Source organism: Athene cunicularia (assembly GCF_003259725.1).
Source record: "Athene cunicularia isolate RWA chromosome 10 unlocalized genomic scaffold, athCun1 chr10_part1, whole genome shotgun sequence".
NCBI lineage: Eukaryota > Metazoa > Chordata > Aves > Strigiformes > Strigidae > Athene > Athene cunicularia.
Genome location: NW_020799112.1, coordinates 21,514,101 through 21,531,500, shown reverse-complemented (window position 1 = coordinate 21,531,500; position 17,400 = coordinate 21,514,101). Strand labels below are relative to the sequence as shown.

Genomic DNA, 17,400 nt, shown 5'->3' with positions numbered 1-17,400 from the left:
TTATAAAGCTATAGGAAAACCAACAACCGTGTACTGTTTAGTTCTTTTTATAAGATTTAAATCTCATGCAATTTAATTTCAAGTTGCTGGAATTTAAAGCAATAAAATTGCTTACGAATATGTTTGACTAAACATTCAGAAAATTCCTTCAAGACTGACTGGTGATATTTTAGCCTTCTGACATGCATGGGACTATTTCACAGTATGAACAAAAGCAGACTCAGCAGAATTTTTATCACCAAATCCACTGGAAGCAGGATCAGGTACCATACAGAAGTTAATGTTCAACTCTAGTACGAACAATTTTTTACTTAAAGGCAGTAATAAATACTGTTACCTCCAGCAAGGATCTTCTCCTCCAAATCGCTCATTTGTTTCTTGTACGCTTTTAAAGCGGCTTCTTTAAACGATGGTCGAATTCTTTTTTTCTTTGGAGTTTCAGTAAGCATCTCCGGGACGTTCTGATTTTCATCTTCCCTTACTTCTATGTCAGCAGCCACGTCACTTTCAGCTTCCAGCATCTCCCCCCTGACCACACTGTCCAACTGTGTGGCATATTCCTCCTCTGCTGGCATTGCATAGGAAGTTTCATATAAAGGCTGCCCCAATTCACATTCTTGGACCTGCTCACTAGTTTCACTACTATTAGTTCTATTTTCTAGCTTAGCGAGGACTTGTTCCATGACTTCTACATAGTCTGTTTCGTTCTCACCATGTGGCTCAATTAAGTCTTCCTCATACTCTGCTTTGTAGCAATAAGGTTCAGCATAAACATCGGAATCGAGCGTTGTACTTGATTCATTTGCCGTAGACTGAGATAAAGTTCTAAACCTTCCCATGAAAGATGAACCACTGTCTTCATACCCGCTTAAACTTTGCGTACTTTTATTCCAGACTACTTCTAAAGCCGATTTAGCGCGTTGAAGTGTAGATCCAAATTTAGGAAAGCTGAAAGTCTTATCAGAAAGGTCTATGCTTAATCGGCTGTGCCATGATTTAGGGGCTGTTTCTTCCGAGTCATCGCTTGGTAGTTCACTCTGACTTCGGTACATCATAGGCAATCTGTTTTGATTCTGATATGAGGAAAGAGAGTTTGTTTCCTGATAATCATCATATTGACCAGTCCACTGACTTTGTGACTCGCTATCAAGGCCTGGGCACGATGGAGAAGTACCATCAAGGGTAAAATCGTAGCTCTCAGTATCATACTGGAAATCAGAACTTTGGCACTTTCCAAAATCTGTCTGTTGATCTGAAGGGCTGCTCATGTCATACACAAAAACTTCCTGTGCGGATGAGTCTAGGCCCAAATCTGCCCCTTGTTCCAACTGATTCCAGTCTTTCCATGGGGAAAAATCATCTTGCAGAGAAAGCTGAGAATCACTATAGTGGCTTCTGTCTCCAGATGCACATATTACTCCATTGCTTACTCCGCTATCAATGGTTTCTGTATTCTCCACTTCAATTGGCTCTGGGTACTCTTGCATATCTTGGACAACCGCCTGTTCCTGGGAACTGCCATACCAGTCTGTAGAATCGTCTTGCCTGCGCTGCCAAAGTTCTCGATCAGAGGAAGACAATAGCGAACTGCCATTTGTTCTGCAAAAATACTGATTTTCAGAAAAATCCTCAGAGTAAGACTGACACAATTTTGAGAAATCTGACTCCGAACGGCTAAGCTTTGGTGTTGCAAAGTCATTCTGTAAGTGCCATAGAGGAGTCGTGTCTGAATAATAGGTCTTCGATTGTTTTTCCATGTTGTCAAATTCTGGCGACTGATTGCCGTAATTTCTTCTATCTGAATAGGTGCTGATGTCAGCAGTTCTGTTAAGGTCTTTAGTATCTGGGGACTCGATACTCCCCTTTGTAGTGCTTGTTTTTATTTGAAGTGCTGATTTAGATATCTTTGCATAACTGTTCTTATTAATATCTGATTCCAAATCTTTATCACTGTCAGGTGACTCCCAGTCACGTATTTTAGTTTTTGTCTCTGCAGTTAAAAGCTTCATATCCATACTCTCATATGTCTGAGAGGAAGGTAGTCCTCTTTCTCTTCTGTCTTTGATGTCATGGGAAAATATATCTGTAGAAACTCCAATGCCAGTTCCCTTAAGTTTATATGACTTTTTTAAAATCAAATCTCTCTGTTGTGATGACTCAAAGTAAACAAGAATGGGCCTGGGCTTTGCATTTGGACAGTCTCTTTGTTGCCCCAGTCTTTGGGCAAACTCAATTTTAATAGTGCTTTGTGCCTCTGAGAACCCCATTTTATCTATTAATATTTTGTAAACTATGCTTTCAGTCTTTTCAAGCCTCTCTTCAGGCACATTTAGAAATCTAAGACTTGCTTTGTTTCCTGGATGGCCTATCTGCTTAATGTAGTCGTGTATGTCCCGAGTTTCTCTTCTGGACTGTACAAATCCAGTACGCAATTGTTCAATTTCGTTTTGTACAACTTCTACACTACTAGAAATTTCATCAATTGATTGTTTCAGAGCGTTAACATGACCTCTTAATTCAGAGAGTTCTGTTTCAATTTGACTTATTCCCTGAAGCTCTTTAAAGATCATTTCCATAACATCATGGGTTTGACTAATACAACCTGTAGAACTAAAGCCAGGTTCAAGAGTATTTGATTTCTGGTGACGGCCAGTTCTGTCCAGAGATTTACTTCTTAAGCCCCATGTTTTTTTCCATGTACTTAGTTCGGAGTCTGACGAGACACATTCTTGGCTCTTCTTCCATTTCCTCAGTTTTCGTAAAGCCCCCAGCTTCAGTGTGTGTAAAGTGCGTTCTCCATCTGAGCTTCCATCAGATGGGGCAAGGCTGCTTAAGCTTTTTCTGTTGCGTCTCACAGGCATTGTGTGTGATAAGTATTCGGTTTTCTTGCTATTACTTTTTACTTCACTTAACGACTCAGAATATGAACTATCATTTGAAGACAGATCTGGAACTATATCTTCATTATTACTACTTTTTGTTACAAAAATATGCTTTTGCAGTCCATTGGCAATTGCAACTCTGTAACTGAATGTTGGAGACAGTGAAAATTCTCTATTACTTTCCTCTTCTTCAGTTGATAAGTTGCGAGCAGATGGGCACTTGGCAATCTTTTTAACAGTGCTTTTTAAAGTATTTGAAAATTTTGGATTCTTTGTTTGTCCAATCTGAGTTAAGTCTTGTTCCTTTTTGCTCTGACAACTCTCTTTCCTTTTTGTACTATGTCCCGATTTCTTTGTAAACATTCCTTTGCAAATCTTATATATGTAAGATGAGATCAGGCTCTTGAAAAGGGCAGAAACCATGGAGTGTAATTTATATTAAACTGTTTCCACAAAACACAAGTTTTGATCCAGACAAGTATTTGTATCTCCAACAGGATCATCAGCATATGTTTCATCAAAGACTACAGATATATAAAGTGCTGATGCTCTAGTAGCACTGACAGAAGAAAAAAAAAAAAATAAAAAAAAAAATCACACATCTGCTTGTTGGAAACCAAGTCCTGAAGGGGTTTTGTATCTCTTGCAAAATCTCACTCTGTTGCGCATGGCTTCTTGAAGTGTCTAAAAAGGAGGGAATGACATTACAATGGCTGCCACACAAACTTATTCAATAATATTGATGTTGTTTTAACTGGGTTACAACAGAAACACGGAGGAGTTAAGTATTTGTTTATACTTTCCCCTTAATTGTCCGAGTAGAATTTTTCATGAACAATTGAAGCTGAAAGCAGCTCTAGGCAACATTTTTAACATAAATGAATAAGAAATACTTATTTACAGGCTTCTTTGTCCCGTTTAATTCCCTGACTTTAACTGAGATATTTGGTACTAATGCTGTCTGCTTTTTTCCAGAGTAATGACGTTTCAATTTAGACCCATATGATGTACTGCAGTGGTCAAAAAAACGACAGGGGAACAAATTGTTACTAGCTAGTAAAATAGAAGCAGAAAGGTCTCTTTCAGTTCATCTTTCAGAGCAAGGTAGGATTTTGCACAACAAATCGGGGTGTTTTTTTTTTTTTTTTTTTTTTTACACCAGACTGTAACACATGTTATGGTAAGCCAGGACTTAAAGTGGGCATACCTTCTTGGTTTCTCTTCTTTAAGAAGAAAAAAAAGCCTATAGAAAACAACAGAAAATCATAATGACAACTGATGGAACATTCTCATTCAGGTTACTAAGTTGTACATTGTTCTGGTCACAGAAAAAAACCCAAAAAACCCACAACAAAACATGAGAAGAAAGAGAACACACAAATGAGAGGAAGAGAAAGAAACAAATATTATTTATAAGTCTCAGGACAAAACCAGCTGCCATTACAACCAGAAAACACTTTGATCTAAAATATGGAAGAGTAAGAAAAGATTTCATGCGCTATCTGGAAGATTCTATTCCATAAAACAAAAGCTTGTGTTCCACAGATATGTAGTCAATGCATTTTAAACATATAACTGTACTGTTTTATACAGCATATCATTCACCTCAGTCTCATAGCTACAGAATAAACCCAAGACAAATAGCTCAAAAAATCCAACAAAGAAGTAGTTATTAAAATGACAAGTTCTGATTCTAAATAAGCTAAAAATTCTTTGGCAGAGTAAGAAGTTGATTTAGCTACAGGGTATACAAAGGGTTAAAATTTGCTCTGTGGTGTCTTGAGAGGAATAAAGGACATGGACTGTGCTCCATGTCTGCAAACAGCATGGCACTGTGTGAAAAAATACCATCTGCTCACACACCTCGAAACCTGGTCTTTTCATTACAGAGTTTGTTTTCACCGACCTTACTATTATACTCTGGTTACAATCAATAATAAACACCGAGTACTGATTCATACCGCACCAAGAAAACGCACTATGCTGAACAGAGCCCAAGCAAAGCTGGTAAAAACCTGGTTGGCTTCTGGCATCCTGGAAGAGAGGATGTAAATAGACTTTTCCACTTACAACAAAATTGGGATGCAGCCCAAGAGCAAGCAGAACAAGAATAGGCAACGTTCTTCATCCTTCTCAAAGTTGCTGCCTATTATTTTATAAAAGGTGAAATATTTGTGGAACATTAATCACATTTTTAACACATATGCATCAGCACAGCTCTTGTGACTTTTTACTTCCAGGCTTATGCCTGAAGTCAGAGTATTGAGTGAATTAAGAGCAAGCGATGTTTGCAAGCAAAGGAACGCTCAATGAGACTGCATGCAACGTTCAAGGCATGCGAATGGCATCTCTCAGAATATCACAAGGCTCTTGCTAGAGCCAAGGCTGCCTCGTTTTCACATAATATTAGTAGAGGAAGGAACCATCCTGGGACACTTTTCAATATTAAAGGCATGTTTCTAGATGCAGAAACACTTGTTACCATTCAGCTCTTACACTGAATATCTGTAACCATTTATTGAACAAGATTTGAAGTGTGGCTGCCCGCCTTCTCTGCCCACACAACCACAGCTTTTTAAGTGCCCTCTTACAGAAACCTCATTCAGATGACTTGGACATTCTTCTCATTGAAAAGACTTCAAACCAACAATGTATAAACGAGCTAGAAGGCTTGTTTACTGGCTCAGCCTACAAAACATCAAGAAATAATGAAATTATCATTGGAATCTGGAACATTTTTATTAGCCAGCCATATATATGTTTTATCCAATGCTTAACCTACGCTTTTTATCGGAGATAACTGAAAGTATTATAAATAGCTGCTAATTCAGAACTCAATTTATTTGAGCCCAGTTTCTGACAAGACCTTTAATAAATTAAAAGCTGTGCTGTTACAAACACACAAAGATCTGCTAAATGGAGCAGATTTATGTTCTCTCATGCGAGTTCCATTCCGTCGCAGCTATACAGTCATCTGATCTGTTCATCAGTTCAGAGTCTACTATTTCTCTGTCAAATACTCATTTTCTAAAATGGTATATCTACACATGGAAGAAATTTTAAGTCATTATAGGTCTCATCCATTTATTTTTGTAAAGATTTGCATAGGGTTTTCTTACAGTTTTAAATTGGTGTAAGTTAAAACTCTAGGAAATAAGGAACTGTCTTTTAAGAAGCACATAGGAGTAAGTCAATTATGTGAATGAGCTACAAGATGTCATTCAGTGACTTTTCTAGGTTTATCCAGTTCTCCCAATAAACCATCATGACCTCATTTTTTTATTTTCACTCTGCTTGTTTATTGACTTAAATAAATTTATATGATAAAGTTGAACACAGATGGGGTTAACCCATTCTAAGCCTAAGGAATACAGTTGAAATGCTTCAGCAGTAAAATACAGACTTTACTAAAACTAGATGGTTATAGAGCAGGAAGCTGAAGCGTATTATGGATTGTGAGAAAAGAAATAAAAGAAATTGTTAATGGGTTCCTTTGTAAAGAACAGACACAGTGACGCTTCCTTCAACTTCTTACCCATAGCAAGTGCGAATACAGACTTTTGTCAATCCACTTGATGGGGAACAAGTAATCTGGATTGATTTCAAGGATACCGCTGACAAAGCATTGTCAAAATAAAACCTGTCAGTTGTAAGCATCGTGTGCAAAACTCACGTGTCATGTAGGTGGGGGGCGGCTTGGGCTGGGTTAAGGATGATAGCTTTTTGAACAATACAAGCAGTGTATTTTAGTTACATGTCTGAACAGCAGATCCTCATAGATTTTTATTTTTTTCATTTTATCGAATGCAGCATTCTGTTTTGATAAAGAAAGAAAAATTGAATCATCTTAAAAAAAAAGAATACGGTATTAAAAAAGAATAGCTAGGTCACTGTTGAGCTCCTCTTCAGATCCCAGTAAAGGAAGCTGCAGAGCAGCAGCCCTCTCCATTCAGAGGTAGCTTTGTGGATGCAGACTGTCCCCTCAAACCAGAAAGAAACAGACAGAACCACAGCCCTGCCTAACCTTTACACCATTAATCAACTACGGGGGGGCTGTGTGTGCTGGAAGGGGACAGGGAAGAAGATGGGACTGAAGTGTAGTCTCCCTCTATAAAAAGGCACACGGCAGCTGTGCATTCATGACACCAAGACAGTAGGGGAAAGCAAAACAAATCCAAAACATCTTTTTCTGCAGCAATACCATTCTGCATTCCCGCCAAAGCAGTCACTACTGGCTACAGGCAGAAACATCTATTTGTCAATCAAAAAATGTAAACAATCCACTTCGGAGCCTCAGAAACTGAGGCTAAGAGAGGATCTCTTACTATCAGGAACATAAGCAATCAGTAACAGAACAACTAGAGTTCAGATCTATAGATTTCTCAAGTACGGTCTTTCCCTAGTCTCACAGTCGCCTGGGAACAAGGTTATCCTGACATAACTGTACTTACCATCACCGTATGTCTGTTGGGCAAAACCTATGCTACCTTTCTTTAGACAAGCCTAAGTGCCTGTACTCCAGACTGCTTCACTGGTTTGCTACAGCGGTAGCATTACACGGACAAGCTCAGATGACATAATTCAGATGAACTTAATTTGGAACAATTACCTGCTCCTTTATATTATTAATTTTTCCTAGTATTCTTTAATGCTGCCATTTTTAATCTGGGTTATTGGTGAGTCTTTCAAGGTAAAGTGGTTCTCATCTACACAGATAAGCTGCCTGCAGACCCTGACCAAGCCAGGGACAGCAGCAAGGAAGAAATTCTGCTGTGTCTTTTGGCTACTCTTTGTTCCAAGAATTCCTCAGGTCTTCACCTGCAGAGTTCTGCTCTATCCTACCACCCCCCTCAACATTCACAGGGAGCGCTATCAGCACTCTCTCCTTTCGGCTAGAACGCTGTTCCTATTGTCCATCACTATACGTTGGAAACTTCCCTCTATCTGCTTATTTAACTGGTGATATTTCTTTACAGATCCTGCTTGTAATGTATCTAACCACCATTACACATGTTGTCTTTCTATTTACAGGGAATGTTACCAATACAACTAACCACAAACTGCCGTTTCAAACCCCAGTCAAAAGAGACGACAAGCTGCTTACTGCCTTAACCCCCAAGGCATGCTGCTCTCCTCATGTAGAGCCTGCACATACACTCATCAAGGACACTGTGGAATCCCACTGAAAACTTTCACAGTGACAATGCAAGACTGGTCAGTCATAGCTCTCACTTGACTCGTTAGTTCTTTCAGCATACAACTTCAGCGAGTTGAAGGATGGCAACAGATAGCTGCACATGCTTAACACTGCCTGGGCTCACTGTGATTTAGAACAGCATCTGGAACAGAAACCACATGTAGAACTTTGCATATTAGTGAATTAACTCAGTGGTTTAACAGTTATTTGCCATTAAACTACTGTGTAATATACAGATGCATATTGTCTTCAGGACAGCTTCGAAGAAAATGTAAATTCCCAGCTAGCTAGGATGAGTTCTAGAGAGAAAAGTCGTCCTCACTGCTCCCCTACTGCTAGCACACTGTGAGAAAAGAGGATTTTTGTGCAAAGATATTTTTCCTCAGTTACTGTTGAAGACAGACATGAGTTGAAAAAAATAAACAATTATTCTGCAATAATTTTTCTCCCTTTTTTAGTTACACTATCCCCCACACCTTTACGTGTGTTTGTAACATTAATTTTTCTCTGAGAAGTCTTGTTACAGCAGCTGTGAGGCTAAAGTTGGCAATCAATTATTTATGAACTACTAAAAATTGTTGAAGACATATAGAACCCTGTTTATTTCTTTAGAAACAAACGTGGCATGGTATTTATATTAAAAATATAAAAAATATGTTTGAAGCAATTATCCTTAAAGGACAATGGCCTGGACTAGAACTAAAAATAAAAGGAAGAGATTTGCCCAATATAGTAGATTAATACTTAAATGTAAGTGTCTATTGAACAGATTCTTGAAGTTAAAATGTGCTCCATTTGGAGAGCTTAGCATAGTGCATTTGAATATATTAATGCACTTAACAATAGTTAAGAGACTGCAGATGATTTGGAACACAGCTTCAATACTATTTGGCTAAATGTAGTAACTTTTTTTTCCTTACTGTTTCTAGTTATTTCCTCAACTTTTTAAATGAAAAGAAGTACAAAGAAGAGAAAGTAGTGTATAAAGAAGGTGGCAATAGTGAACCCGAGTCCTTTTCCCTCCCTCTATAGCTGTACATATACGTTGTCCTACATACACTTATTTTCAGTCAATATTCTCACTTTGAAAGCTGCTAAGATTTGGAGGTAATTCCACTTAATAGTCCATTCCTCTTTAAATGCAGGCTCCAAAAGGAACGGAAAACCCAGAGAGGGAACAGTTATTTGCTGACACTATGGGGATAATTGTATTACCAAGTCAGTACCAGGCATATTAGATTCTGAGTATGAGTTAGACTATTACATGCATGCTATTATGTCAGACTGCCACAAACGTACAAAAGATTTACTGGATAGAGTACTGAATAATCAGAACCTATTTAATGCCTTTAAAAAAATAGAAAGAAACAACATGCATTTGACCAAATCTCAGCTCTGTCCTGAATTTTGTCTGTTTTTAATAAGGAGGTTTTTTTAGAGCATTATGCCCCGAGAGCCCAAGTGATTTAATTTACACTGAAGCATAACACATATGCAGAAGATACATTTACAGTATACTAAGTGTACATTCAAACTCCTAGGTAATACTAACCTTTCAAATTTTTCAGCAACTTTAAACAATCTCTATAATAAATCCATCAGAAGATACATAAAAATCCCTCAATTTTCTTCCAGGTATAGAATTTTAACCATCTGACTGTACTGGCCTGAGCCTTGGGATGGGCAGTTCTCTGCCCTGAATTAGATCTCCTCTGGACAGAAACCACCATGGAGTTTGTGGCCACGCGTGCACGACATCATCTATATAACACAGAGATAATAGAGCTGTGACTTTGTTTTTTGGGGTGACTTTGTTTTTTAACTACATACAAATATCCTCTGTGAAATGTTTAGATTAAGGCACCAAATTTAAATGGGCAAAATGTTACTTGTAATCTTTCTGGGTTCCATCCTTCCCCCACAAAGATGTTTAAAATATCTTCCAAAACGTAGTTAACTAATAATTCTATTAAATTTTTAGAACACGAAAGTATGAAATGGACAGGTTTTGATAAAGAGGTTTTCATTTGGTAAATGGTAGCAATCATCTGTGACATTTACATTTGAAAAATGCCACAAGCACAAACCACTACAACTACTGCTGACAGCAACACACACTAGGATGAGTAGGCACACACAGCTAGGAGCTGTGTTTGCTAAACATCCGAAGTGACATTCATTGATGACAACAGTAGATATTAAACGTAATTCTAAATTTGACGAAAAAAATTTATAAGAAACAATTCTCTGCTTTCTTCGCTTCAATATACTGACAACTATGGAGTGATACTTAGATTTCCACCGGGAAGTAAGAAAATCTGCTTCAGAGCTATCAACCTAATTGAATGACACAGATGAGAAAAACAAAACCTGTACAAGAACCTTCTTAGATGCCAAAGAATTTTTATGCTTCAGAGCTTCTGTTTTACTGTAATGGTCTCACAAGAGAGAATCTAGTATTCTACTGCATTCCTCCTAGATTTTCACAACACTACAGTAAAAAGAAAATTTGGAATTTTCAGTCTTCCTTGATACTTCAATGAATTGAGAGATATTCTGAGCTATCAGTTTTCTGCTGCTTGGTAATACTCTGGAATCCCAGCACTTCACCTGTGATTTCCTAAGTGTTTCCACAGCAATATATAGTTATGATGATAATGTTGTGCTGACATCACTGCAGGATCAAGCAAATGGTATAGTGACAGAAAACCTTTATACAACTCTCTTCAGGCTGTGTAAATTCCATTGAAAAAACCCTCATTTATATTACATCGTGACTTCTTTCTACATTAAAGGTCTTGGAGATGATGGTTAAGCATAATTTCTATCATAATATCATTTACAAAAGAAATTTATGATAAATAAAAGATGGTTTAGCCTTAAATACTACTTTTTGCTCTTAATGCTTTTAGACTTAACAGCATTCTCTCAACACTTTTCTCAGTATGTTGATTTATATGCTAAGAAGTAGCACTGGTTTTTAGAACACTCAAATATAACAAGTAACCTTAAATTTTTAATTGCCAAATCATATTTGTGTATTACACTAAATAAAGGCATCTATTTTATATAATCACCAACAGCTTTGTTCAGAAAATGAGATTATATCACCGACTGTGAAAAATATGTACAACTTTATGATTATTTCCACATCAGAAAACAATTAAATAATGTCATACCAATGAATGCTTTTAAGGCACAAGAATTCCTGTCAGCCAAGGATTAACATCATTATTAAGATGCTGGAACTGATATTAACTCTTTTTGTATCAATGTGTTATAAAAAAAAAAATCTTACTTAAAACTGGGCTGCATTCAGATTAGAAATGCAACAGAATGTTTTAAGAGACTTCAGGACTACTGAATAATCAAATGAGAATTATTTTTAATGTCTTAAATCTATTTTTTATAAGACATGCCCATTATATGACAACTATTTGTGTCCTTAGTTTAAGGGCACATAGCTTTATGTTCTATTTAACTTATTACATAATATCAATAGTCAGTTGAAAGAAAATATTATTAATAAGACAAAAAAGGCAATAGGACCCAGATGCCTAAAGAAAGTTGAGGGTTAACACATACAGTCAGATTTTTGTATCTGCATAATAGTTCTTCTTAAAGCAAAATGAACCATCAATCTCATAGTAAGAAATTAGTTTCAGCTACTATCACTTGGCCTCTGGAATTGCAGAAGGCAAAACACTAATGTTATCTCCCTGAACCTAAAAGGATGGACAAAAAAGTATTAAATAGCTATGGGGGTGTTTTAGGTTGTGGACTGGGGGAGGTACATGAGAGAGGGTATTCTTACACAGAGGTTTAGCTGTGGAACAGAATCAAGCATGTATTCTAGGCAAGCTGCCTCTTCAAAAGAAAGCTACAGGGTGTTTGTTCATCTTGAAGATTAATCAAGACCCAGAAATACACAAGCATCCATAAAGCTCAATTTATTACTAATCCTATCATGAACTAGGAAAACACTACGGGCAGATAATAAGCAAAACATAGTATATTTTCCTCCTGTATCTAAATGATTTTATTTACCTTTTTATACTGATTAAAATGTTCCAACTCATTGTGAAATCAAATACTACACCATCTTACTCAACTTACATTGTCAACTTACCAATATTACAAAATAAACCCCCCACTTTTCAACAAAGTGTTGATTCTTAAGCCCATGAGCTCAGACAGTCTCCTCAACGTTATAGCATTAGAAAGCAAATCAGTTACAAATCAATGCATTGCATTAGCTAGAACAGTGGGAGGTACATTCAGAATGAAAATAAGGAAAGGAAACAAAGGAAACCGAAAAATGTACGTAGACTAGATAAAAAATACAAAGAGGATACATACCTGGCTTATATTCTTCTTAAAAATAAAATAGAAATTACATACCACCATCTTTATATTATTTTCCATTTATGCAGAAATACTGTACACAACTCCATTACTATTTTGCTGTTCTTCCTTCAGCCTTACAAATGGTACAATACAACGCGGGGCTGCTTCTCAGTAATTCAACTCAAGTGCAATCAGGCACGCTGTCAGTCCGCAACGGTATCTCTTCGAAATTCCACAGTATTCCCTAGGCAGCATTAAACAGGGTTTTTTTTTCCTCCCTCTCCTGTTTTTCTGCCCCCCCTCCTACAACTTGTGCTAACAGCTAAGAGTAATCATGTTGTTAGCTACTAATTCATTCTGCAGCTCAGCTTTATTTCTCCTCTGTAATAGCAGAAGGGGAGCCAGCGTCCTACTCATGCTCAAATACAATATCAACATGAGAGCACAGGAATCATCCTGGTGGTTTCTGTGCTGGTAACTTCACCCGTTGCCGTTCCTCCTGTCACTGCTTCCGAATGCAGCATTCGCTGCAATAGCCCCAGCCCTCCTGCGTAGAAGGCAGCCCCTCTGCTTCTCAGAGAGAGTAGAAGAGGCTTATTGAGAAACCCTGCTCACAGAAACAGCACATGCAGTGCAGCGTGAGAGCTGGCAGGTGCATCAGTGGCCACAAGGATAACAGTGTGAGATAGTGTCTGGTGCTTGCTAGGGCCACGTTTCACCTCACCTTTTATTTATCAGTCTGACATGACCCAAACAATTGTATAGCTATTTCTTTCAGCGTTGCTCTCATCAACACCTGATGGGTTTTAGTAACGAATCTGCTAAATAGATTGATAATTATTATCATTCCATGATTCTTTAAGGATGCTCCAGATAATAAGCGGAACATCACTCTGTTTTCCCTTAAAAGTATTTTGTATGCTCCCAATTAATACCTAGACAGTAGGACTCAGTCATTTGTTTACGGGATTCAAACAGGAGAATGGATTATTATTGTGCACGCAAGGAGTAACTGATCCTGTACAGAATACAAAGGGTGTTTTATAAAATGTTAACTGATTTAATAGTGTAAGGCCACGTTCAGCCCTACCTATACTGAAGATATATTTAAAACTCTGACACACGAAGAACTACAGAAATACATCCAGAATGATCCTATATAAAACCATTCTACATACAAAGTATACACATAACCTCAACGTGAAAGTTTCACAAAACATGTACATGCCTAAACCCACAGGTATACTATTATTCCTTTTAATTTGAGGAAATAGCAGCACTGAGAGGTCATATAAAATAGAGAAGTTTTCAGCTCGCAAATTCCGTATGCTTCTTGCATCAAAATAAACACAACTTTGTATTTTCTGGTAATAGCTGACACATTGGTAAGGCAGAAGCTTGTAATTCAGTTATTTAGTTCAAAAATATATTAAGGATACCTCAAATAAAAGGCAGCACTTGGAAGTCTTTAACAATTCCTAGAGATACTTATTTGAAGCTTATTGGCTGTAGCTTTCACTTCACACAATCCTTGTATTACCGTTAGTAATGCGATCTTGGGATACGCTGGTTTATAAGTATAGTTTGTAAATGGAACAGTTCTAGATTCAAATCTCATACATACAATTGGAAAATTAATATTTTGGATTTTTTTTTTGTATATCACTGTAAAAATACAGACCATGTCCCGCTGAAATGAATGCAACCTATAAAAACTCCATTAATTAGATTTATAGTTAAGAACCAGATGAATGATTGCTTTATTATTCAAATGTTATTGTAGTTATTAGCCTGTGGCAATTACTTAATAGTCTATCTAAACTTAAACTGATGCTTCAAATCTGCCACATTGCATGCCAACAAAAACCACAATGAAACTTTTATATAAGTGCACGATAGGAAATATTCCAATGATATCAGTACTCACTGATAGAGTCCTAATTACATGACATGTAACAATAATGCCTCTCAAAATCAACAGGACTGCTCATGTAAGGATTAAAAAAAAAAAGAAAAATCAGGCAGCCTAATCAAGCATGGCCACTCACAGTAGATATGCACTTAGAACAGAAATAAATAGGGTTTTTATTGAGACTAAACAGATGGTCTTGAGAGTACAGACAGTAAAACAGTAAATATTGGGAACGTTTTGCCAAAAAAAAAAAAAAAGTTTTGTCTCAATAAAATACTGTTTGCAGGTAACGTTAATTCATAACACGTTAATGTTGTTACCTTGAGGCAAGTTCCCAAGTACTGACCCTGTTTATACTCATCGGTTACATTACCAGATGTTGAATGTTTCTGTTTGAAGCCACTTATTTGATGGCTCAGCACAAGCATGGAATTTTTCTCTACCAGATGTATCATTCAGTTGATATTTAAGAAGGAAGACCAAACCAAACATTAATGCAAAGACCTTCACAACTAATTATGATTTATCTACCCGGGAATTACAATTCCATGCAGAACTTGCCCAAGCCAGCAATACTCTGACTTTGCTCATAATGACAGTGGCCAGTCAAGAATCCAGCTGCATGTATAAATACATACCTGCAACAGGAGTTACCCAAGTTCATCTTCTCAAGAAATTTATGTTGCATCTCTGTTCACATGATCCCCACATGGATATGATGATGAGAACTTTCAATAGTAAATATATGAGCAGAGGTTTTCACCTGTACAGTAGGTAAAATCCTCACAGTTCTGGTAACCCAGAGATACCTGTGAGCCAATGACCTGTATGAAACTACTGTGCATCTTGAAAAGGCAACCATGTCAGCCTTCCATAAAGTAGCACAAAGGAGCAGTCTGCACACACGGACCATTTGCATTTTCGTGGTTACTTGCCAGTAACCTCACGTGCTTGATGAAGCTGGCAGTAAAGCACCACACCTTTGAGGGTTCACACGGATTCACTACTGCGCCTCACAAACACAGCGCTGAAGATATAACTCCCACATACAGAAGGAAAAGGAAAGACACAGATCATGTACAGAGATGTTGCAATTTGTTAGAGAATTCTAGCCAATCCTTGTATCTTGATGTAGAAAACAACAAACCCCACCAAAACCCAACACCACCTCCCCAAAAGAACCCAACCCCAAATGGGCAGCTATAAGCCTTTATGAAGGGAACAGCTAGCCTGTATGCCTATTGCCATGGCTCTGAGATCACGACTTCCAGAGGTGATTTTTGAAATTCTTAGGAATAGAAGTCTGTCCAGTGAAAATATTTCACTAATTTCCATTGCTATTTATAAATAATAAAACCCAGTGTTAAATAACATATAACTATTACAGATATTATTTGACTATTTTTAGTGTTTAATACTTATATGGAAATATGACAATTATAAATTGATGCAACTTCGAAGTAATTTATATTTCATGATGGATTTATTTCAGCCTGAAAGTTAGAAAAGCTGTCACAGAATTGTTATCTTTCTCCCACCCCTCATCTCCCTGGTCTGCTTAAGAGATGGATATTTCTTCTTTCTCACTAAAGAAAGACAATAACTGTCAAATCTTAAATCAAATCAATCAAGTAAAAATAAATCAATCATGTGCTGTTTAACATCTTTGTTGGGGATATGGACAGTGGGATCGAGGCACCCTCAGCAAGTTTGGCAACGACACCAAGCTGTGTGTGGGGGTCACACGCTGAGGGCAGGGATGGGCCATCCAGAGGGACCTGGACAGGCTGGAGCGGTGGGGCCGTGCCAACCTCATGGAGTTCAACAAGGCCAAGGGCAAGGTCCTGCCCGTGGGTCGGGGCAATCCCAAGCACAAATCCAGGCTGGGGGAGGAGTGGAGTGAGAGCAGCCCCGAGGAGAAGGACTTGGGGGTGTTGGTGGATGGAAAACTGAGCGTGAGCCAGCAATGTGCGCTGGCAGCCCAGAAAGCCAACGGTGTCCTGGGCTGCACCCAGAGCAGTGTGGGCAGCAGGGCGAGGGAGGGGATTCTCCCCTCTACTCTGGTGAGACCCCAATCTGGAGTACCATGTTCAGCTCCAGGGCTCCAACAACAGAAGGACACTGACCTGCTGGAGCGGGGCCAGAGGAGGCCACGAGGATGCTCGGGGGGCTGGAGCCCCCCCTGTGAGGACAGGCTGAGAGAGTTGGGGGGTTCAGCTGGAGGAGAGAAGGCTCCGGGGAGACCTTAGAGCGGCCCCCCAGGGCTGAAAGGGGCTGCAGGAACGGGGGGAGGGACTCGTTATCAGGGGGTGCAGGGGTAGGACGAGGGGTAACAGGTTTCAATTAAAAGAAGGTAGATTTAGATTAGACACAGCAAGAAATCCTTCCCTGTGAGGGGGTGAGGCCCTGGCACAGGCTGCCCAGAGGAGCTGTGGCTGCCCCCTCCCCGGCAGGGTTCAAGGCCAGGTTGGACGGGGCTTTGGGCAACCTGGGCTAGTGGCCGGTGTCCCTGCCCGGGGCAGGGGGTGGCACTGGATGGGCTTTAAGGTCCCTTCCATCCCAAACCAGTCTGTGGTTCTATGGATCCGTTCTTAAATCATAATAGTTTGAGCTAATCAGGTTGGGGTGGTGCGAAACTGCGGAGATCTGAAAGGAAGTTTAGTCAAGCTGTCACAGAAACCGCACAGCTGCCTTCAGCCGCAGCCACGCGCGGCACCGCCCCGCTCCCCCGAGGCTCCTTCCGAGGGACCTAAACTTATTACTGGTGCTATTGACAGGAAAGTAAATTGAACTGAGAGTAACATAATTTGCCCGCTTTTCACATTTGCCCCGTTACACAAGTCAATTTTTATTATTCCCTCTTAAAAGTAATTTATTTCTATTGATTCTCTGCACCTTGGTTCAAGATAAAATAACCCTTAAAATATGCAAGTGCATGACACTTTCTGGGACCGTTCCTGTCTCAGGTCTTCAGCATATGCATTCTAGTCCCAGCTGAGGAACTGACTGTTACCCTCAACCTGGGGGTTCAAGTTTCTTTGATCCAAGGTCTCCTCAAATAC

General features: G+C 38.7%; 1 protein-coding gene across 4 annotated transcripts in view; it reads right to left on the bottom strand.

Moving 5' to 3' along the window:
• The window catches only part of UNC13C (unc-13 homolog C), a 149,393-nt gene extending 136,387 nt beyond the window's left edge, over window positions 1-13,006 (bottom strand). For 2 of the 4 annotated variants that reach the window (XM_026855668.1, XM_026855670.1), the window contains exons 1-3: window positions 12,439-13,001; window positions 4,090-4,125; window positions 338-3,566 (exon numbers count right to left, since the gene is read on the bottom strand). In XM_026855668.1, the coding sequence (XP_026711469.1) occupies window positions 338-3,305 (2,968 nt within the window). In that variant the 5' untranslated portion in view covers window positions 3,306-3,566; window positions 4,090-4,125; window positions 12,439-13,001. Of the gene's footprint in view, window positions 1-337; window positions 3,567-4,089; window positions 4,126-12,438 lie in introns of all 4 variants that reach the window. The other 2 variants (XR_003399095.1, XM_026855669.1) reach the window with 2 other exon arrangements.
• Window positions 13,007-17,400: the final 4,394 nt, after the last annotated feature.